The sequence below is a fragment of the Fulmarus glacialis genome, unplaced genomic scaffold (genome assembly GCF_000690835.1).
Source record: "Fulmarus glacialis isolate BGI_N327 unplaced genomic scaffold, ASM69083v1 scaffold1621, whole genome shotgun sequence".
Classification (NCBI taxonomy): Eukaryota; Metazoa; Chordata; class Aves; order Procellariiformes; family Procellariidae; genus Fulmarus; species Fulmarus glacialis.
In genome coordinates, this window is record NW_009191947.1 from 96,613 (window position 1) to 119,640 (window position 23,028).

General features: G+C 35.7%; 1 protein-coding gene across 1 annotated transcript in view; it reads right to left on the bottom strand.

Annotated features, from left to right (window-relative positions):
• Positions 1-21,664, bottom strand: part of INVS (inversin) — a gene marked incomplete at its 5' end in the record, with an annotated part of 55,831 nt that extends 34,167 nt beyond the window's left edge. Inside the window, 5 exons of the mRNA XM_009586854.1 lie at positions 1,577-1,748; positions 6,115-6,224; positions 9,850-10,030; positions 16,181-16,348; positions 21,491-21,664. Coding sequence (XP_009585149.1) covers positions 1,577-1,748; positions 6,115-6,224; positions 9,850-10,030; positions 16,181-16,348; positions 21,491-21,664 — 805 coding nt within the window. The remainder of the gene's footprint in view (positions 1-1,576; positions 1,749-6,114; positions 6,225-9,849; positions 10,031-16,180; positions 16,349-21,490) is intronic.
• Positions 21,665-23,028: the final 1,364 nt, after the last annotated feature.

Sequence of the window (23,028 nt, forward strand, 5' to 3'; positions counted from 1 at the left end):
GTGAGATTGATAAAAGATGAAACAAGACTAAAATTGTAGAGCATGTAGTTTGTAGAGTAATCAAACATGCAGACTGAGATTTTATTTGTTGCACTATTTCTTAAACTCAAAAATTACAAACTATCATAACTTGGAGAGACTGATTTTTTGGTGTGTTAATTTGCAAGGAAAGAAAGAATTTAGATATTTAAATAGAATTTTATGGTAACTGTATTTGGCTTTTTGTGTAAAGACCCACCATACCACCAAAGGAAATAAAAACTTTCAATTTTTTATATGAAAGTAATATTCATACATGCCGTCTTTCAAATCCTGAACCACGCAATTCTGACATTGCATTTATTTACCATTTGTGTGTTATTCGAAGTGTGATCTGAAAAGAGAAAAGCTCTTAAACTCCAATCTTTGTTTCTTGGTTGGGATAGATCTACCCTGCAGGTTCCCTTAATCTAAGCATGTAGTTTAGACTAGTTCGTGTGTGTGTGCAGTGAAAAGATGATGCTTGAGAATACTTTAAAACAAATATAAACAAACATTGCAATATACACTATTCATGGGTGTCTGCTCTGACTATCAGCTTGGCTACCATTTTACTACTTATTATATATAAGTATACATTTTTGCACTTAACTTCTAAATTTGTGACCTGGCTGTGACTGGCACAGGGTAGTTCATGACCTCCTCCCACACAGCTTACCCCTGCAGCCCCCTGCTACCAAACCTCTACAATTTATGCCCAATACATCCACATTCTCCTCTTTTTTTATTCAGATGTCATCAGCACACTATCCAGCTCCACTACTTTTACCTGTATTTCCAACACTGTCTCTCTGTCAGAACTGTTATTCTATTTTTGATGAAAGTACTAGATAGGTACAATATTTCTGCCACAAATTCTTATAATTTCTCATTAAAGGAGATAACTTCATAGGTGCTTTAGGAAATTTTGAATTTCAGGACTTGCATGCTTGAATTCTGAAACACTGTGTTGCATGCCTATCTTTTGCTTCAGGCAGATAATGGGATGATAAACTTAGGGAATATCAAGTTTAACCTCTTGTTTGGACAACAGAAGTGCAATAGCTCTAATCTTTATTAGACTATCTTTACAAATAGCTATGGTACTTACGATTTTCATGATGATAACTTAGCCACTTCACTGGTTAGTTCATTCTATATTGTTTCAAAGTATTTATTTACTTACAAATACATTTTTTTAGCAGGCATTTTCAGGGAGGGCTTTTTTTGCAATTATATTTCATTTTATTCTTCAAAATACAGAACAGGTCTTCCTTTCCAGGATTACAGTTCTAACTAAATAGCAGCGTAGCAGTACATTTCTTCTTCTTGCTATGTTTCAAATGAATGGTCCAATCTATGCAGAAAAGATTTGTTTCTTTCCCACAATAAAGCAAAGAAGTGACTCACATACATAATTAAACTAATGCAGAAGTATTTTCAGGATTAAGGTACACATCCAGAAAAAGATTAATATAGCTTCCAACAATGTTTTTTATTTGGTGGAAATCACACTAACTGGAAACATCCAATGGTTCTTTACTGTAAAGCTTCTTACCTGTGCCAGCGTATTTGTCTGTCATATTGATATCAATATCCAATTTTAAAGTCAGCATAGTCCTAATGACATCATCACTGCCTTTGCCAGCTGCCCACATGAAGGATGTTCTTCCCTCAAGATCTGAGTCATCTTTTACAGAAGGATGTTTCAAAAACACTTCAACTGTTTCCTGAAAAGACATACTATTGAAATTAACATTAAAAGGAATCTGTAACAAGAAGAAACTATTGTGTCTCATTTAGCTGTTTATGAAGCAAATCAAAGCTTCATTTTTCCTTTTTATGTTTATATAGAGTAATAGCTCAACAGGAGCACTGCATTTTCTGCTATGTCCTTTTCCTTGTCAACGTTCATAGTACATTCTTAACTATGAGTTTAACACTGTCATTTATTTCATACTTTTTTCATTTTAGTGTCAAACATCATGTGTTCATCATAAGGAAGTAAGAGACACTGCAGTCACTGTGAAGAAAGCAATGGGAAAAATATCGGCTTATCAAAACATTATTGTAATACTATGATGCTAAAAAAATGTTCCTTCAAAATATTCTCCTGACATATTTTTTTGCTCCAGTTCTAAATATGACTGCACATGCAAATATTTTAGTTTGCCAAACTCTAATAATTTGACCATTCAAAAAAAAAAAAAGGGACTTCTGGGACAACATAGACGTATTTCCTAATATTTAATAATATCAACAGGTTACTAGTTACTGAAATATTACAAATGAAAAAAGATTAAGAAAATCTTTATACCTGAGTCTAGGCTTTCCACTGTAACTGTTACGCTAAAATCTCTATTTAAATCAAAGCAAAAAGAATTATTTCTTCAAATGCTGTGTTTGTATTAAGCTCTCAACAAACAAGTCCCCTTGTTTAACCTGCTGCTAAATTCTTAATAAGCCACACAGGAAAGGAAGAGAGAGGAAATCACGACTTCTAGAAAAAGAATTAGGGGAAGATTTTCCCTTTTCTATCTAACGCCTTACAAGGCTGTGTATTTAACAGCTGGTAAACATCTCTTAAGAGCCACTGATAGGTTAGCCAATAAAAACTGAAAAAAGTGGGTTTCATTATTTTATTTTAGTTTAGTTTAGTTTTATATTTTAGAATTAACACTATTTTATCCTTTCCCCTGTGTGACACCAAAATAGCTCTATCACTGCTCTGGGCAGGATGAGAATTCCTTGGCTATAAGGAATCAAATGCTTATAATCACAAAGGTGTTTAAATGTCTAAGTCCTATTGATTAGTTTGGATTTTTTTTAACTACTACTTATTATCTCATCCCTCGAAAGAAATAGGAAATTTTTCATTTATCTTACGTTAATGTGATCTAAGATCCTAACAGCTTCGTGAATTTGGGTCCATATCTGAACTATCAGCTCATTGTAAAAAGGTCCAGCCAGAAATAATGAGGAATGGAAGCATTAAGCCTTCCACACAAACCAGCATGTGTTTACAGCTTTGTGTACTCACACTGACCACCACCACACCTCAGACACAAACGGCTACCCATTAGGCCAGCAACTCAGCACCCTACCAGTACTCTGCACTGCTTGAAATCCTGCAAAGTGAAAAGCGGTCTGAAGGCTGGACGTTTTCAATACTAAGGCACACATCCTACAAACATAAATAAGTAATTTCATTTTTCCATTAAGTTTTAGCAAAGCAATGTTTCTTTCAACCACTCTTTTTTTCTGGAGTTTTTAATAGGAAAAAGTGGAAGAAAATCCCATAGTGCTATAAGAGTTCTTTTCCAAAATGAAGTTAACACAACTTGAAAACAAAATGAAATTAAATTAGAACAGGATGGTTAAGCATCGGAAAACAGAGTATCGATCAGTTTAATTCTACATGTATTTTGTCATGAAAAATCACATGTATTTTATCTCTATTTAAAAAACTGGAGAAAACAAAATAAAAAACAACAAAGCTGAAAAACAACAGTAAAGGAGAGAAGTTAACCTGGACCATTTCATTCTGTGCTATCAAGAAACTCTGAAAAATGCTAAATATTATTTTTAAATATTCAAAAATAAAACAGGGGTATCCACATGTCATTTACTAGATCAATCTATACCAGCATGTGAAAGGGAAGTACATTGTCTTGGACATCTCTGGAAAAATTAAAAAAAAAAAAAAGATACATCTAGTCCTGCATTCTGCATACGAAAATCAATACTAATAGAGCATCTGCCTTCACACATGAAGTTCAAAAATCTAAAAAGGATGCTTATTTTGACTTTCTGCGGGATACATAAGCCATCTAAATTTCAGGCAACCTACTTGGGTGATTATATTAGGTAACTACTCTTCTTCTAGAATTTTTCCTTCTATAAGTGGGGATAAGTTAGTTTCAGAGAACAAATTCTTCATGTAAATTAAGTGCTGGCTAAGTCTCTTCAGTCTTTAAGAAACAAAAATGTCATATTAGAGTAAGTAACCCGCAGAAAAACAGAGCAAAGAACAAGATATCAAGTTAATTAAAACTGAAAGCAGCGCAAATATTTATAATAAACACAAAAAACAAACTTTCTTCTTCTTGTCAGGGACTAAGAAACATCGCATTTTAACTGAGAAACACACTGTGCCTATCCAAATTTGGGCAGACTGAACAGAACAACAACGTGGCTCTCAAACCATAAATATATAGATGCTACTGCCAAGACAAACATGGATGTGTCTCTGCTCAGTTGTTTGACTATGTGTATGGAATGCAGTGGTGGGAATTACTCAAGGATTTGTATGTAATCAAGAAAAAAGGCAAATAGTGGTGCTCAGAAACAACCAGAGTGGTAAAAAAGAAAGAAGCTCCAGACATAATTTAGGCATGCATAAACAGGAGCTCTTGGATACCAGCTAAATGAGGCTTGCAGATCTGAATGAGACTCTCCTGTTTGATTCTTCACGTAAGATGGGAAACAGTACATTCATTGTAAATACAAGATTACAAAAGAATGTCTGATTCCATCACCTACTCTATTTCCCCATAAAAACCTAAATGATATCATAGTTTGGCTGGCTGGTGAGATCAAAAGGCAGCAACATAATGAAGATGTTTCATACAAATGAATCAAGCCCAGAGAAAGAAAGCCAGTATGAAAAATCATTTTTTAGGAATGTATCAATATAGAAAAAAAAAAAAAGATAAAAGCATGTGGAGATAATCACCAGACTGTAAATAAAAACATTCTATCCTTCCCATGAGTCTGACTCAAACTAGAAAGAAAGGTTTTTACAACATAAATATTTTAGGCGTGTGAGTCAGACCCAAATTGTACATACCACGTAATGGACAATAATCAGCATCAATAAAAAATTCTCTAAAAAGCTGTACATTATACACACAGATATGCTCCAATGAAAGTCTCAATTTAAAAAATATCTGTATGGTCTTACTAAGACCATCTCCAAAAAACCCCACCAAAACCCCAAAACTCACTTTCACAAGGAAACAGAAGATGACAGCTGTGGTATTAGTATACATTGGTCAGTTCCCTCTTTCAGTAGTACTTCTGGATTTGTTAACATAAATGGTTCTCAAGGACATTAAAACTTTACTTTTTTTTATGAAAATTAACATCTGGGTAGGCAAGAAAGACCCAAACTTGTATCCCTGTTAAGCAAATGCCGCAATATGCACTACATAACTACATTAATTAGGCACTAAATAACCCTTTTTGTAACGGGAGGTTATGAATAATACAACTGAAGACGGGAGCTCTCAGCTTACTATGCATGGCATAAATCAACTATGAGAGACAGAGCAGCATGAAAAAAGCCTTCTTAAGTTCCAGTGTTTGAGAACTACTTCTATAATAACATCTATGACCAGCAATCATTAAACTGCTGAGTTTTATACTTAGCTCTACCGTATCTGATCTTGCTCTGGAAAAAAATTACCTATTCTACCAAAATATAAGAATTAGGCTGTCTGAGAAACCAATTTTCTTTGTTTTCTGAATTTAAAAAATATTTTTAAAATATTAAAAACTTCAAAAAACTTTTATAAAATATCGTGTTCATGGAGAATTGTGACAAAAGGTACTTGCTTTACGAGACAACGGCTCATTCATAATAGCAAATACTCATAAGTTAATTACCTTCTTGAAGGCAAAGACTGGTTTGACTGGTACTGAAGCAGCTGTGCAAATACTCACATAGGTGATCTTACCCTAGATACCTTATAACTGCTTAGATTTTGCTATAATGAGCCTTAAAAAGTGAAAGTACTGTAAAATAGTAGGTGCCATTCTGCTTTCTATTGAAGTACCTAAATGACTATTGTGTGTTCTGATGCAACACATAGATCAAAGGGCCTTTCTTTGTACAGCAATTTAGTTTTTAAAAATCTATTTTTCATAGTTTGAAATTAACCACATTTATATCACATAACACAGGAAAACTCTGAATTAAGCTTGTGCAGAAAACACTGTGTTTATATGATTTTAAAAACAACTTAAACACTTTGTTACATTATAAATATTTCAGCAAAACATATTTACTTCACATTTAGGGTATGTGCTACTTACAGCAAAGTTGCTCTGTGCTGCATAATGTAGGGGTGTTGCACCTTGACTATCAGATGGGATAGTTCCAAATTTATTTCTTTCTAATAAGAGATGGACAATCTGTGCATGACCTGAGAAAAATAATATAATAAAACCAGATATGTATCGAATCCTAAAGTTAAACACTTTCCTATTAAAAAAAAAAAAAACAACAGAAGAAAATGAACAGACATCAATAAATAATAGTATGTTTTTGTGGTAACCATTATAGTCTAAGCGTAAGAGAGAAACGTAAGACTTGATATTTGAACTATTAAGCCTGGCATGCACCTTCTTCCCGATAGTGTTCCAGTTCCACTCTGTATCCTCATTTTTGAGGGGCATCTGTAAATCAGAATGACCTATGAATAGGAACATGTAGAAAGATTTTCTATTTCTTTTAAAAGAAATCACTAGAGCATGTACCTAAACAAGGAAACCAGCAGTGGCTGGTCAGACAACTGCGATATTAACATTGCAGTGAATGAGTTGAATATTTCCATAAAAAGCTGCTGACAATTCAGCTGAGATGCTGCATTTGAGTGAGAGGTCAGTCAGAAGCAGTAAAGTGAGCACAGACTGATGATGATGAGCATTTGTCCATCTACATTAAAAAGTAGGCTAAACCAACATTGACAATTTCATGCTACATCACATTGTTTTACAGAAATTAAGTGTAAATTCTTTACTTAGGTTTTATTCAATCAAAATTTCAACTGAAGACGTATAGCAGAATCTGGATGCTGGTCTACTACCAGCTGCATATCTGCAATAAACAACAAAAAGACACACACAACTCCTTCCACCAAAACAGATTAGAATGTTTTTAGATTAAAATCATAACATTTTGGGGGGGGTGGGTAAACTTTATATCCACTTAACAGACAGGAAAACAAAGACACAATATAGTATATTGCCACTAAAGTCAACTGATCCTTTCATATGCTTTCTTTTGTAGGCATATGCAGCTCATAGAATATCTTAATGATTTGGTATTTTAAGAGATATTATAAGGCATAAATCACATAAAAATACTCTGATTTTACAGGAGAAATCTCCCAGTATCTTGCATGTGGGGAAAACAATCAATTTTGCAGCTTGTTACTTTTGCACAGTTGACTTGAATTACTTTAGAATAAATGAAAAAAAGTAGGTAAACCCTTCTACTAGCAGTAGACTTTTTTTAATGAAAACACCAACAATTACAAAATGAAGCTGTGTAACAGTTGTGGTCTGTAGCTTTTAAAAACCTAAGAGATGGAGGACTAGGCAAGCCTTCTTTTGTGGAATGGCACTGTCAGGCTTTACATGTATAGAAGTATCAGAAACAAGAGAAAATGGCCAACTTGGTTCAAAAAGGATGAACAGCTATGTGGGGATTATTTTTTTCTAGAGGCTGTACAGGAAGGTTCCTCTTTCTTTTCAGCCATTAAGACAAGCCTGGACCCAGAACATAACAACATTCTGTCTCTTCCTACCAGAAAAACACTAAAAAAAAGAGATGTAATGTTGCTATGCTCTGTTCTTCCCATCTCAAGACTATAAGAAGTGAATGGAGGTGCACTGGAAGAAGTTGGTTCTGAGTGCAATCCTAGCAGGAAAAATATAGGAGTACTGATCCTGGAAAAAAAGTTGCCTGAACTTTCAGGACACACAACTAGAAACTAGAATCCTCTGTAATCAGGACAGGAGGTCTACCTAAATTATCTATGAGAAAGAAGGCTTGAGGGAGTTGAAAAAAAATCTGTATTGGGTGCAACAGTAAATAAATTGGTGCAAAGATGGATCTCACTTGGACGTTAATGTAAACATTAAAACTCAATTCTTGAGGTCAAGAACTATCATTTCCGTAGTACTTTTATTTAGAAGAGATGTAACTTGGCTCAGACTTTTATCTACACAAAAGAAAAGGTAACAGGAGCAACAATGCCCTAAGATGCCATCACATGCAACCCATCACCTCTAACAATATATTTGTGGCTGTATCCATGCACTACTTAAAACCTCCTACTGTTAACCCATTTAGTAACATTTTAGACTCTTTGAGATCTATATACAGCATCCAGTATCTAACTTAAAAACAAAACCCTAAAAATTAATCATGATTTACCAATCAGAAGCTCCCCATGGGCATATGCCACCTAGAGACCTCATCAAGTTCACAAAGGACTCTGGAGGTCTTGGCACATCTTCCCCCTTTATTCCACATTGATTAGACAATCCATTTTTCCAACAGACAAAAATTCTCTCTTAAATACAATCAATTTCAAAACACGATAAATTTTGCTTCTTGGACAGAACCAAGTGATAATGACTATTTCTTTGGGAGACCAATCCTATGACACTTAAAATGTTTCACAATTTCTCTGTAAAAATTCAATATCCTTACTTGAATGCAAATGCAAATCTGAGAACACTCTTATAAATAAACATAATCAAACTACATGTATATTGTCACTGGAGTTGCAGTAACTCGCTCCAGTGAGCAATCTGATTCTTTTATTGGCATTCTTTGTCTGCAGTGTCCCGAAGGGTCATGGGGATAAAGCCTGTTAAAAGGGGAGAGAAAGTGTTTGAAGATTCTTTCTTTTTATCCAGTACATGGTGTTTATTTTTTCCTCCTGCACACAGGAGAATGGAAAATAGGAGGTCAATTTTCTAAACCATACTATTTTTGTGCCTATCATTTTATGAGTCGCATTTCCCTGTACTTAGACTATTTATATTTAATCAGGTTTTTACCTGTTTTGCAAAGATCCAGTTTTGTAACCTGTAAAACCAAACTGTGCAGAATTTACATATGCAAGGTTATAATTCACAGAGCATCTGAGTCTCAGGGTAGCAATCTGAACAGAAAAAAACTGTATCTGAATAAAACTTCTTGTCAGATCTGATTAGATTGTCATAATGTGTCTGATGAAGAGTTTGTACTAAGAGTAGGAGCAGTGTCAGCTCTGCCGTTTTCTTGTTGTTCACTTGTGCTGGCATTATCAGATTATCTGCGGTTTCTTTGCGGGAATCTTTTTAAGTCACTTGTCCATTTTGTGAGGGGTAGTTTAGTAAAAACTAGATAATATAATCCATAAATCCACTTAACCGGGCACTCGCAAACTGCAATACATTGCAATAAGCTGAAAGTGAACGAATGAGTGATGATGCCACTGTCAACCCCTCCACATTGTGGAGCACTCACTTCCCCCAGGCACCTCGAAACCCTACGTGACCGTCTTACGTATGGACCAAGTGAGGGTGCTAGCATCAATCCGTATATTAAATATTAGTAAAGTTTTCTTTTTTTTTCAGATAAAAAATAAATATAAACAGAAGTTCTGATATTTTCTTCACGCATCCCAATGGATTGTCTTGCATACACGCTGGGGTGTGCACACCCCACTTCGGACACCACTGCTCTAGAGTACCAGTTTTTTTACCTATGAACAAAGCTACATATGCAAGAACATCTCAATATGCTCTAGTTGTTCTTAAATCATGATGATATATAGCCTGCTGAAGTAACGCATTTTACAACGCTTTGGAGAATTTGAAGCAAAAAAAAACAATCTACACATAAACTTCTAATCCTGGTCTAGCAGAAACTATTATTGTTCTAAGAGATTAGTTAGTAAAATGCCAGGCTGGAATTAAATAAAAAACAGAGACAAAGATTAAACACCACAGTCAATTAATTATTAAATAACTTCAGCATGTCCAGTTTACCAAGTAAGGCTGCCCAGTGAAGGGGAGTTCGAAACAAGTTGTCATAAGAGGTCACGTTGCAGCCTTCGTAGGAGGTCAGGACATCAACAACTGCTACATTCCCATCAGCAACAGCAAAATGAAGGGGAGTTCGTCCTTCATAGTCTTGCCAGTTAAGCAGAGATTCTGTAGGTGCGGCTTCCTTTAACAAAAAAAAAAAAAAAAAAAATTTAAGTGGAAGAGAAAAACTATATACTCTTTACAGACTTTTTTTTTTGAGTCTTATAATAAGGAGATAAACAGTCCTTATTCAGCAGAATATAGCTCTACAACCAAATACTTTTTTTACAGTATAGGCTATTTTCAAGTATTTCTTGTACCTATTTAATTATTGTACAAGACCTGATTTTTGGTACATATCCTGTAGTTTTATCAGTCTGTTGTGCAGGTGGCTCCTTACACAGATCTTTAAAACACTAACTCAGGCTCTTGTGAAAATAACCAGATCTTCTTACTTGATTTTCTAAGTTGAACACAACGTATATATCTTCATAGTTTTCTTCTAGGACACTCCCCTTTTTGCACAAGTTAATCTTATGGCTTTCATTATAATACTTTTCTAGCATTTTAAAACCACATGACTATCAAAGTATTTCTAAAGGAGATGTCAAGGTCTGCAGCTGACAGGATAGAAGTAAGTTAGAGAGTACTTCCAATAAATGCATCTACTTCTAATGGGCTTAATTTTGAATAAAAAGATCTTTTAAAGTATCATGATTAGTCATTTGATCACATAACATAGGCATTAATAGATATAACTTGACTTTACATCACATTTTCTTAAAAAACATGCTAAATTACTTTCACATAAGGCCCCTAGCTCTATAGTTTTGTATTATGACAATTTCCTCTCTCATCAACGTTTTTTCTAGACAGATTTCTCTTCATGACTTTCTTTCTCAGGCAAAAGAACAGAACAGGTAAAAATGAACATCATCTTAGCGTTGCAGAGATCTCCAAATGGCAAACATCATAAAGGCCCATGAAATACAAACTTCAAACTTCACTTTCCTAAAAAAAGAGGTATCTCTAAAGAAAATGGTAAACAATAAAACAATAAAAATTCAGGATGCAGGACACCAAACATCTAGAGCAGAAGCAGAATGTCAAAACAAGAGCTTAAATAAACTATGAGTTTGTTTAAGTAACAACAGTAAGTCTGCTGTTCTATCTCCAACAATTCAGAACAATTCACTGAAGTCATGGGAACCCTGTGTAAAAGAAAAATGGAATGTAGTCCTGAGTTCTTTAACTTCCAACACTAGAGTGGATTTTAACCCATGATAATTAAGAAAAACAATCCTCCTGAAAATACAGAGCCACACTGTATCTTAGAATATACTTATGAAAGAGGAGGGAGAGATTGTGATCAGTGCAGCTTGTTAACAGTTAAAGGAAGTTCCTGATCCCTTTCTCACTAAACTAATTGCAATTTTTCCTATTGACTTGACTAGGTACACAAATAGGCCATAAAATCACTTGTATTTGCAATATTTGAAATGCAGTAACTATTACATAGAAAACTAACATCTAACATTGAAAACGATAAATCAAGAAGCAGAAAGTCAGGAAATTCCAGAGTTATGGTTTCTATCCAAATATTAATTGACCAAGGTTGTACATTCTATATGTTCTATTTAATAGATTAAAAAAAATACATTTAGAGTTATATTTAACCATATTTCCTAAGTGCAGTCTGGCTAAATTAATACCGCAGTAGTAAGCACAACTCTGCAATGCCCTGATTCTTTGTTTCTTACTGTCTTACTTTCTCACAGTGTCAACTTAAACCTCCTAATATTTGATTAATATAACTTTTCTAAAGTTAAACTTTTACATACTTTGCATACTGTATGTAAATGCTGTTGCCTCTCACATACAAAAAAAACTGCATCAGAGTTTTAGATATCAGCAGTGTTAGCCATGCTTTCCTAGAGAAAAAGATTAACATACTTGAAACATACTGTAGCTCATTACTATATCCAGCCACTAGTACAGTAACAGATAATCTATTAAAATAATAAAAAATTGATAAATGTGAATCCCTTAACTAAAAATACAGAGTTAACATTGTTACAGCACAAACCACGATAATCAAAGCATGAATAACACTTCTTTTAATAAGCATGCAAAAGCATTTATCTGAGCTGTTACAGTGAAAGTGAAGTTTTATGGTCTTCCCTAGCTTTAATAATTCTCAAGAGAAAGCTAACTGATAATATGCTTACTTTCTGTCTATTCAAAGAGCTCAGCAGGGGGAGTATAGAGCCCACTCTAAAAATTCAGAAGTGATCTTTATGGGAATCACTTTTAAGAATGACTAAAAATGAATGATGATATGCACAGAAGTTATTACTGAAATTCTAACTCCACCAAAGGAAAACCTGTTTGAACAAAATGGACAAAGAAGAAAACACATGCTTCTTCACTTTACCTATAATTTATTGATGTAATCTGGAAAGCTAATTTTCAAGCCTTCTAAAAGCACAACAACATTTTAAATAAATGACTCCTAAAACTCCTGGCTCAAAGTCACTGATGTTCCCCAGAACGTATCCCCGTAATCAAAAGTGTTACTTCTGCAAAATGGTAAAGAATCTTTTCATGACAAACCCACTATTTATATTCTAGCCTAAAAGTACTCATATGTTTTGAAATTTTTGGCCACTTAAACTAAAATTTTCTAGGCCTCTTTCTGCCTACATTCAAGAATGTAATTTCTTTGGATTTTAAGTGGTTTTGGTGTAAAACTAGCTATAATTAAACTGTCATACTATATTAATATTTTAAGCACAATACACAGAAGAAACAGAAGCTACACATTTTTCTGCAGCAATTAGAACAATGGAATTGTAAGCAATAATGGAAAGTGTTGTATAAATAAATGTCATGTCTCTTACCATGAAGAATAAATAAAGAGAAGAGATACAAAATAGACAGAGACTACTAAGCAGTTGCTTCCATCATATTAATGGAACCTTATTCTGTTCTTTTCTCCTTAAATCTTCCCAACGTTTTTCATGTAACCAAGCACTGCTGAATCTGGAAAGGTGGAAAAGGAAGTTGACCATGAGAGGATCTCCAGATTAGAGTTTCTCTCTACTTCACACGTTTACTTTCTAAATATGTCGTGAGTTCCATTTTCGCTGTATTTCATGGATTTCAATATTAGGTATAACCAATTTGTGCATAACTGTCACCCTGCAAACCCAACCTACTTCTTCAGCATTCAGCTGAGCTCTTTTCGTTATTGTTTATTTTGACAATCCCAACGGGCTAAGTACTATACAAACATCAAACAGAAAGATGACTCTTAATTTTATGAATTTATAAATAGCAGCTAACAAATGGACACATCCAGATGGCAGAGCATGGAAAAAGAAGACAGTATTTTTCAGTACCATAGTCTGTGGTCTCAATAAAACCAGCAGCTTAACTTCTGTCAAGTTTTTGTAAAGCAGCACTGGAGAATTCTGAGTAGGACACTAGAGAAAAATAATTTTCTGGGGAATTCTTCCAGAGTGTTAAAGATAACGTGAGAGAAATAACAGCAGTGTTGTTTTTCATAATTTAGTCAGCAGGCAACAAAGCCTGCCAATGCAGATTGACCAGCGGTAGATATCAATATCTGACTGCTATCTGAGCAACGACACATAGCTTACAGCTAGTAGCACTCTATCATGAAAGCAAAGACAAATGGTATGTGTTGGATGTGATTAAAAAAAATGGAGAGGCAACAGTGACACAGAGTCGTAGGCCTTTTGCACTGCTATCACCACAAGACAATATTCTCGTGAACTTAGAAATGCAATTATGTACGTTAAGACACAAGGTGACAGAAATTTTAACTGTATGGGTACGTACATTAGAAAGATCACGCAGAAAGAATGTGGAGAACTATAAAGTTAACCTGGATGTGAAGACCTAGGAAGGAATGAGAATCAAAGATGATGCTTGGGCAATAGGTCTGGAACTGGGTAATATTGCAAAAAGTAGCTAAGAGAAAAGGGGAAGATTGTGAGCTCTGCTAGGTAGATATCTATCAAGACAAGTAAGAAAAACACCTCAGTTTGGAGAGAAGACAAGATCTTACTAAAGGATTAAGTAAAAAACAAAAAAAGGTACTTATACTCAACAACGAAAAAGGTATTTATACTCAACAACAGATTCAATAAACAGATTGATTACCTAGTAACAATGTTTCTGTATCATTAACTTTCACAGCATATTCTGTAAGCTAAATTACTTTTTCATTTAAACTTGTTATTATCTTACTCCATCAATAAGCATATATAGGTATAACTATTTGGAATATAAACAATTTAGTTGATGCATGAAAAAGCCTAGATGGAATCAAGAATACACTCTTTTATCTGTCAGAGTGAAAAAAAAGAATCAAAAAACCTGGACATGATCATGATTCTGTATTACTAAAGAGAATCTTTGAGAACACCTTCAGCAAGGAGACAGGTATTTTTTACCTTCTGTAGTGCAGCTAGCTGGGATGGAGTTAATTTTCCTCACAGTAGCAGGTATGGTGCTGGGCTTTGTGATTACAACTGTTGATAACACACCAATGTTTTGGCTATTATTGAATAATGCTTGCACAGCACCAAGGATTTTCCTTTTTCATGCCCTGTCCTGTCCTGCTCCCCTGCTCCCCCAAGAGAGTGGGCTGGGGGTGGGCAAGAGATTGGGAGGGGACACAGCTGGGACAGCTGACCCAAATTGACCCAAGCAATATTCCATACCATATAACATCATGCTCAGCAAAAAAAGCTCAGGGAAAGGAGGCAGGGGGATGCTCATGGCTACACCGTTTGTCTTCCCAAACAACAATTGAGTGTGGAAGCTCCTTTTCCACTTTCCTGGGAGTGGCTAACATCCGCCTGCTGATGGGAAATAGTGAATAAATTCCCTTTCTTGCACGCAGCTTTTGCTTTCCACTGTCATTATCTTCATCCACGAGTCATCTTGCCTTCCTTCTATTTTCTCCCAGTCTTGCAAGAAGGGAGTGAGCAAATGGCTGTGCGGGTGTTAGGCTGTTGGCTGGGGCCAACACACCACAACTTTTAAAAACATTTACCTCATCTATCTATTGTTTGAAAAAGTCTGTATTTGAATACAGCAATCCTTACCTACTTTTTAGCAAATTTATTTCTCTAGTGTGGCAGAAAAGTAGATGGTATATACAAACTAAAACTTTGTGACAAAATTTTGTTTGTGACAAATTACTTCACAACTGAGTCCAAATTACAAATATCTTGAATAAACAGAAGTAATACAGAAATAAAATCACATTAATTTAACACTGGAAATGTCTCAAAAACTGTTTTTATAGTAAAAAAAAAGTATCAGTAACTGTAAGATTATCAATGTGATTTGGAGAAAAGCAAAGCAAATTTTCATATGCCACACATAAGTTCTAAACTTGCAAGCTAATCAGGCAAACAGACATATAAGTCACTGTAGTTAGCTTACAATCAATACATGTCTAGTCCTGAAAGACCTTTGAAAGACAAAGACCTTTGAAAGACAAAGATATAGAGAGATTGTTGTAATATGAGAGAAAAATTCAACTGAGACTTCTGTATCTTTCCATGTTAGTGAAGTTCAGAGATTTCCAGAGAATAAAAATCAAGGTAAAAATCAAGCTGTGCACATGATTTCATTGTACTCATTATAACTATCAGTGTAGAAAATGAAACTGAAGTACTGCAGAAAGAGAAAACATGCCATCAAGGAGACATTACTAAATCTGTACACAGAAATATTTGGAAAGTCTCTCAATAAACTGATTGTGGGCTGACTGATAATTGGTCAAGTATTTCCCAGAATTCTGACTCAAAAGACCAAATTAAATTAGACTTTTCAGTGCAGTTAACTAGAAATAAACTTTCAAATAATGAAGAAAAGACACACAACAAAGAAATCAGTGTGCAAGACGCAACTGAGATGAATAACATGGCTGGCCATTTTAATTAGGAGAACTTGCAACCCCTTTCTCCCTCCCTTATCCCCCAAATGAACAGTTACACACATCAAACCAATTAAGGGAATATGAGTTAGAGCAAAGATATTCACCCATAGAACTCAGAAGAACCCCCTTTCAAGAGAGTAAAAAATATTTAAGATTATTCCTTACAAAATTCTGGATATTAGGAAAAGCAAATGATTTCATTCTCAAAGAGTCAGTGGACTAAAATGAAAAATTTCAAGAGAATAAAAAATATTTCTATCAGAGTAAAGTAATAAATATAGAAAGTGTTATATATATAAAAGACTTTCTTACCAGAATACATTTCACTGTGTGAATTGCACTAGGGTCCTTGTTGTTAGCTGCCCAGTGAAGTGGGATTTTTCCTTCAATATCAGGAATTCCAATATTTGAATCATGTTTTATGAGAAGTTTCACATGCTCTGGGTTATTGTAGTAGGCACTCCAATGCAATGCTGTTTGCTGGAACACAATATTCACAAGTTTTACAAATACGTTGAAAAATGAATATAAGATGAAAATTAAAGTTGGTTAGAACCTGAAATGTGATTTAACTATATTTTCACAGAATGAAAGAGATTACCTAGTCCAACTCCTCTGCTCAAAGCAGGGTCAACTAGAACAGGTTGATCAGGACACAGTCAGATTTTTAGTTATCTCCACAGATAGAGACTCCACAGCCTCTCTGGAAAACCTCCAGTGTTTGACCAGTTCCAGTGTTTGACCTCCCTCACAGTAAAAAAATATTTTCTCATGTTTAAACAGAATTTATTATATTTCAACTTGTGCCCATTGCCTCTTGTCTGTTCACTGGAGACCATTCAGAAGAGTCTGGCTCCATCATCTTTACTTCCTCCCATCAGGTATTTATACACATTGCTAAAATCACCCCTGAACTGTCTCTTCTTCAGGCTAAACATTGTCAGGTCTCTCAGCCTCTCCTTGATGTCAGATGCTCCAATCTGTTAATCATCTTTTTAGCTCTCTACTGGACTCGCTCCAGTATGTCTATGCCCTCACCATACTGGAGAATCCAGAAGTGGACACAGCATTCCATTTGTGGTGCCACCAGTGCTGAGCAGAGGGGAGGGACCACAGGTAAAATCAGCTTTAAACAATGGGTAAAAGAGCAATCTTTTGTTACACTTCAATGAAGAGGACTGACAGAAAATGGAGCACATATACCCAGGGTGGGTGACAACTCAAAATCAGTGGAAAACAGGCTTTAAACAAAACTGAACAAGAGGCCCATCTACCTGAGTAAGAGTAGATACACATCTTTGCTACCGAAGTCTGAATAAGGTCTAAGCTACACCATCTTACATGAGACCCACACTGAGAAGCCCTTCTGCTTGGAATATAAGTATTTGTGGTAGGAGATTAATTGCTTCATATGAGGATTTCTTGGACTATGGCAGGAGAATACTGTCCACGCTACTTAGCCAGCCAACAGGGCAATCCCATTGGATGCAGCAATTTCAGACCTGGAGAAAATATCTGAGCTTGGTATTAAGCAATCATGTCCAAGTTAGGATGATCATCTGAAGCAGGCCTCAGCACCAGAGCTGTACTGTAGAACAACTGAAGTAATTACTTTGGTCCCTCTTAAATTTGGAAATCTCTTGGAATAATACAAATTGATGGAGAAGCATATAACAAGATTACTTTCCACTAGAGGAAGATGGCACTGAATACAGACACTGGACTTGGATCCATCTTGAGCAAACGTTTTGACTTTCTGCACTGTCATTGATTGCTCAGAATTCTGAGGTTGAATATTACTGAATCTAATGCCCACTGACGCATGGCAGTCCAATAAAACATCAAAAGGCAATCCATGCTCCTATTGCCAATTCCTGACTGCCAGTGGCTTTTTATGGGCATTATCAATGTTCATAATTACATAAGCAAACCAGAAAAATGTTGGTATATTAAGTATTTTATTTATCAGACACATGTCTCCCAACTGCCACGTAGCAGAAGGTTTTAAGATACAGAATTAATTTTATTTCCCATCTCTCTTCCCCCCTCAGCCCTGCAAAATATTACATGGCACTTTGATTTGAAAACTGAGGGAAATAACTGCTGTGGGACATTTGTGTATAAGCCTACGACACCTGGATTAACATCCTTGAACAGTGAGATAGAATATATGAGTTCACTATTGTATCCTTAACGTCTCTGTAAAGGAGGAAGGCAAAAAGGAGCCTATTTTTTGTGTTTTTTGCTTTAAGCTGTTAGTTTAGTACCGTGATAACATAATATGACAGCACAACCTTTTTGTCTACTTGGAGTTCACTGAAAAAGAGCTCATTCTAAGACATAACTGAAGGGGCTGCAAGGACAGGTCTTATATCTGATGCCACATACAACAACATCCAGCCTAGCACCATAAAGCATGTTCAAACCATCACAGCCTGTTGGGATTTGAATTGAAAAAACTTCTAACAGTAGAAATTTGTAATAAGTTAACAAATGTTATTTCTTAAGTGGAGCTGACCAGTACCCCTAGAAACTGACAGTTGGAATGAAAGCAAAAAACTTTTGATTACCAGGAGTCCAATGTAGCCTTGGTTTACTGGCTTCTCTCACCTTACAACCTGCTTTTCAGTCAGTTGCCTACATGGAAGTAGATGTAAAAGACAGTTGTTCTCTCTCATGTTCAGGAATTATATTTGACAATCTTGATGTGCACAGTTGCACTAAGGGAAATGAGTAAGCTATGTGCCCAACAGGGTGAAATATGTTGGACTCTATCCCTGATACCACCTTTCATCAACCTGAATTCCATCTTTGCTACTCATGACATGAACTGGAATAGAGGTGCTCTACATTTTGTGGGAAATCTGACAATGCTTTAATACTGCTTTGGAAATCTGCTAAAAAACAGACAAGGTTCCTAAAAGGTTTTGTCTGGTTTCCACATACCTTTGTTAATTAATTAAAATGGTCAGGAAGTCAGCATGACCTCCCCAGAATGACTGCTGTAATTACAGCCAGGGTTTCCATGATACATGTTAGAACATCCTGGAAGGTAAACAGCTGATTGCTAGGGCACAGGCTGGATTGTCTCCATTGTCCAGAGGGGACTGAAGATTCATTTGTTGGAAACTGGGCTTGCAGATGTCTTATCCTGCGTCCCAGATGATAAAATCAGGTAAGGATATCAGAGTTTAAGCAGTTACATCACTAGGAAGTCCAGTCCCCTTCTCTTACTATGTCCTTTTGTGGTACAATGAAAACCCACTGCATGAGATATGGAATGATGATTTCCACTAAGACCAGCCTTGCCAAGCTGGTACATTGGTTATCAGCTGATCCAAATACACTCGATCAGGGCACTCACGTTAGAATCAGTGGTAGATTAGTGCCTGGTGGGCAGAGTATTTTGTACCAGTTCCCAGATCACTTACAAATTGTAAGAAAGAGACCTTCCTGCTCAATGCTTAAAAAGACTCCATCATCAGTAACAGTTCAAGTTGTATTCAATACCATGCTACCTTGCCAATCGTAGTTACATAATCATTTTTTGGTCTTCCTTTTGCTATCTACATTCACAGTGTCTCACTTTTTGTTACCATATCTTTGCAGAAAAAAATTGGGCTTAGGGAACATTCATATCTCTGGGTTCTTTGAAAGAAGTCTCTTTCAGCTTTCAGGGTACGCAAACTGCTTAAGCACATGAAATTTAAACCAGATATTCCCAGATTAACAGGTCCGCAATAATTACTAGAAATCTGACTACTAAAGGCAATGTGATCATCTCCCACACAGAACACGCATCAAGCATGCCAACAAGAAGGATGAATCTGTTTCATTCCTTCTTTTAAAATGGGTTAGTGTGCTATTACTGCGGACTGGCAGTACCTCTCTGTATGAAGAGTAATAGTAAATCAGTTATTTTAAGAACTGTACCACTTTCCTTCTAAGATCTGTCATCTCTTCTGGCTGGTCATTTTAATGATAGTCCTTTTTAACAAACATCAGTAGATTATTTCCTGAGGCTCTTAGAAGTCAGTGTGCTTCTGAAGCAGGCTGGTAGTTTTATTGATGTGGTAAAGCATGACTCGCCTTCACAAAGGGACATGAGACAACTCATGATGATATATGCACTATATGATATACCTGGAGAGTCACCTGGAGATTTCCTGGCTTTCAAGCAACTGTTGTCTCTACAGATGCAGAAAATTAGTCTGAAGGACTTTATTCTAAGAAGGTAGTAATGTAAAGCTCTGAAGATGTTAAGATTACTTTTTCTCATGAGGAAGTCTGCAGTTTCACAAAACAAATGTCCAAGGGACTAACTGGTGCTCTGCTTCAAAGGAAAGTCTCATGCCAGAATGTCACTCAACTTCATCATCACATCCCTCTTACTACATGATGCACTCATGGAAGCAACAGTGCATGTGCATTGATAGCAGACCTTCTGCTGCCAATTGGTCCATTTTATGATGATAATAATAATAATAATAATAACAACAACAACAACTTGATACTTTTTTTTGTCCCTGTTAGAAAAGCTTCTTGACAAATGGCATCACATTCTATCCCAGGCCAAAAAGTCATGTATGACTAGGAGACTCTAAAAATTGTCCATTTTTACTTACAAAGCTACAGAAAAAAAGACAGCCGACCAGATAGATTTAGTCTATGGATATTTCTACCCTTGGACCATCCTTGTGGATGGAATTGAAGGACTGGAAGTAAAGGAGTAAAGTTGACTCAAGAAAAAAGGGGTGGTGGTGGTTTGAAGATGGTGTTCTAATTTTTGTCTCTTTTTCTCACTATACAAAACTATTTTAATTGGCACAAATGAAACTCATTTTCTTTAAGTCGAGTCTGTTTTGCCTATGACAATAACTGGTGATCAATCGTCCTGTCTTTATCTCAACCCATGAGCTTTTTCAACCTATTTTCTCCATCTGTTACGTTGAGGAGGGAGAGTGAGAGCGGCTGGGTGGGCATTTGGCTGCTTGCCAAAGCTAACCCGCCATACACTTCTAAAAGGTAGCACCTATGGACAGCTGTGTCAATATCACCACCATTTTAGTGGCCCCAGTGCAAAATGGGCGAAATCAATCACCCAGTGTTAGGAAGGACGTCTGCCAACAGGAAACCTGCATTCAGCTCAGCACCAAAGGAATCTCCTTTTTTTATTTTAAACTCACCTTTGGTATTGACAAATGCTTCGAAGGCCTTTTGCACAAAGTTTTCTAGTGACTCTTATCATTAAATGATTCTAAATGTAGGGTTTTTCCAAGGAAGAAAAGCATGATAAGCACATGCTATCCAGATTTTAACAAGGATCACAATGCTACTGAAAGACTTAGACCTTAAAACCAGTGGGTTTTGGATCCTCTATTACTCTATGTACTCTCAACAAGAATGTCAACGAACTCAGTGCAATGAACTTTTACATCATTATCGTCAGGGAAATATTAATGTTTCTAAAGGTGATTATTATAATACCAGCGTTAGCCACTGTTTTGAAGACGCAGAAAAAGTTTCTTATGACTGAAATGATTTTTCACACACAACTGTTTGATGTAACACCAATTTCTAAAGCTGCTACAAGTGTTGTCTTAAAATAAGCAGTATTTTTACCTTGTTTCTGTCCTGGGTATCCACTTCTCCAGGTGCCATATGTTTTAGCAATAAAGCTAAACATTTTGGGCTTTTGTGACGTGTAGTCAAATGTAATGGTGTCATATCCTCCAAGTCCTTCTGCATCCAGTTCCCTCTACGAGCCAGTAAGAGTTTCATGAAGCGGTAATTTCCCTGCGTAAAGAAAAATATCAGAAATTTATTCCAGTTTATCAAACCAAATGATGATACTGTTTAGATAAATTTACTGTTGCATTACGGTGCCTAAAAAAATGCACCAAAACAGCTCTAAGCTTTGGAAACATCTAATGAAGATTTTTTGTTAAAAAACATTAACTCCTGATTTTTAAGTCTGTTTTGCTACTTGGTATTAGATACATATCTTCCATTAGTGGAGTGTGTAAGACAGAGTTCAGTAATACCAAAAATTCTACAATATTGTCAGAGTTTCTTGACAGTTTAAGCTCAATAAACATCATGTAAAAACTGAAACAAGACCATTACACGCTGGTTTCAGCAAGGTAGACAGTTATCAGATGAGGAATAAAACTAAACATGAAGAAAGATTACAATTTTCAAAATGAAAGTAAGAAAAACAACAGGGAATGATTCAGAGAGTGAATTGTTTCTTACATTTTCAAATTGAGAACTGTATATGAGTTTTGATCTACTGTATGCATGATAAATGGATGGGATAGCTAGCTTTGTAAGACATTTAAAATACTTAACACTGTGGACTTACTAGGTTTTCAAAAGAAATAATGTAGAAATGCTCCTGTGACTATAACTGAGGGTGGATCCCAAACAAAACAATCCAGTTTTATTTCTCAAATCATTGAAGAAGCCAGTCAAAAATTAAAGATATAATCATGCAGTCATCAAGAAGCTGTAGTGATTTAAGGTATAGCCAGCCTTTACTTACTACTGCCCCTTGCTTGGAGGTTATTTTCCCTGTAACAGAGATGCTACATATGACATTTTGATGCTTCCACTTCACTTCAATACAAAGTCTACTGGGTTTTTCAAACCACCTTCAGCAGTGAAGTTTCAGTTAAGGACCAGTAACAGCTGGAGCAACTCATTAAAGCAAAACACCTGGATCTAGCTTGTGTGATCATGGTTTAAACATCCCTATTCTTTCCCCACTCTAGAGTTTAACCTTTCCTAAAGTGAAAGGAGTGTGTCGTCTCCCAATTTTGCTCAGTCTCACAATGTTTCCCAAAATACTAGTTTTTTCCAATTTCACATATTGACAATTTAAGTAAAAGTATCAATTACCCATAAATATAATGCTAATAGAAAGCTCAGAAGAGAAGAGAAATTGCACTAATTCCACCCACTCAGGGAAAAGCTGCAGCATCTGATGAAGCTTTATTAGACAATGTACACAGGAAAGGTGACACTCAAATCAATAGAAGTCATGTCTTTGGATTCTTCTGCTTATGGAACTACCTGCAAATCAACATATTTCAGTCTGCTACAATTCTTTTATAAATCCTGTACATTAACTTAGTCCCTTTAGACTGCCTTTGGAAAAA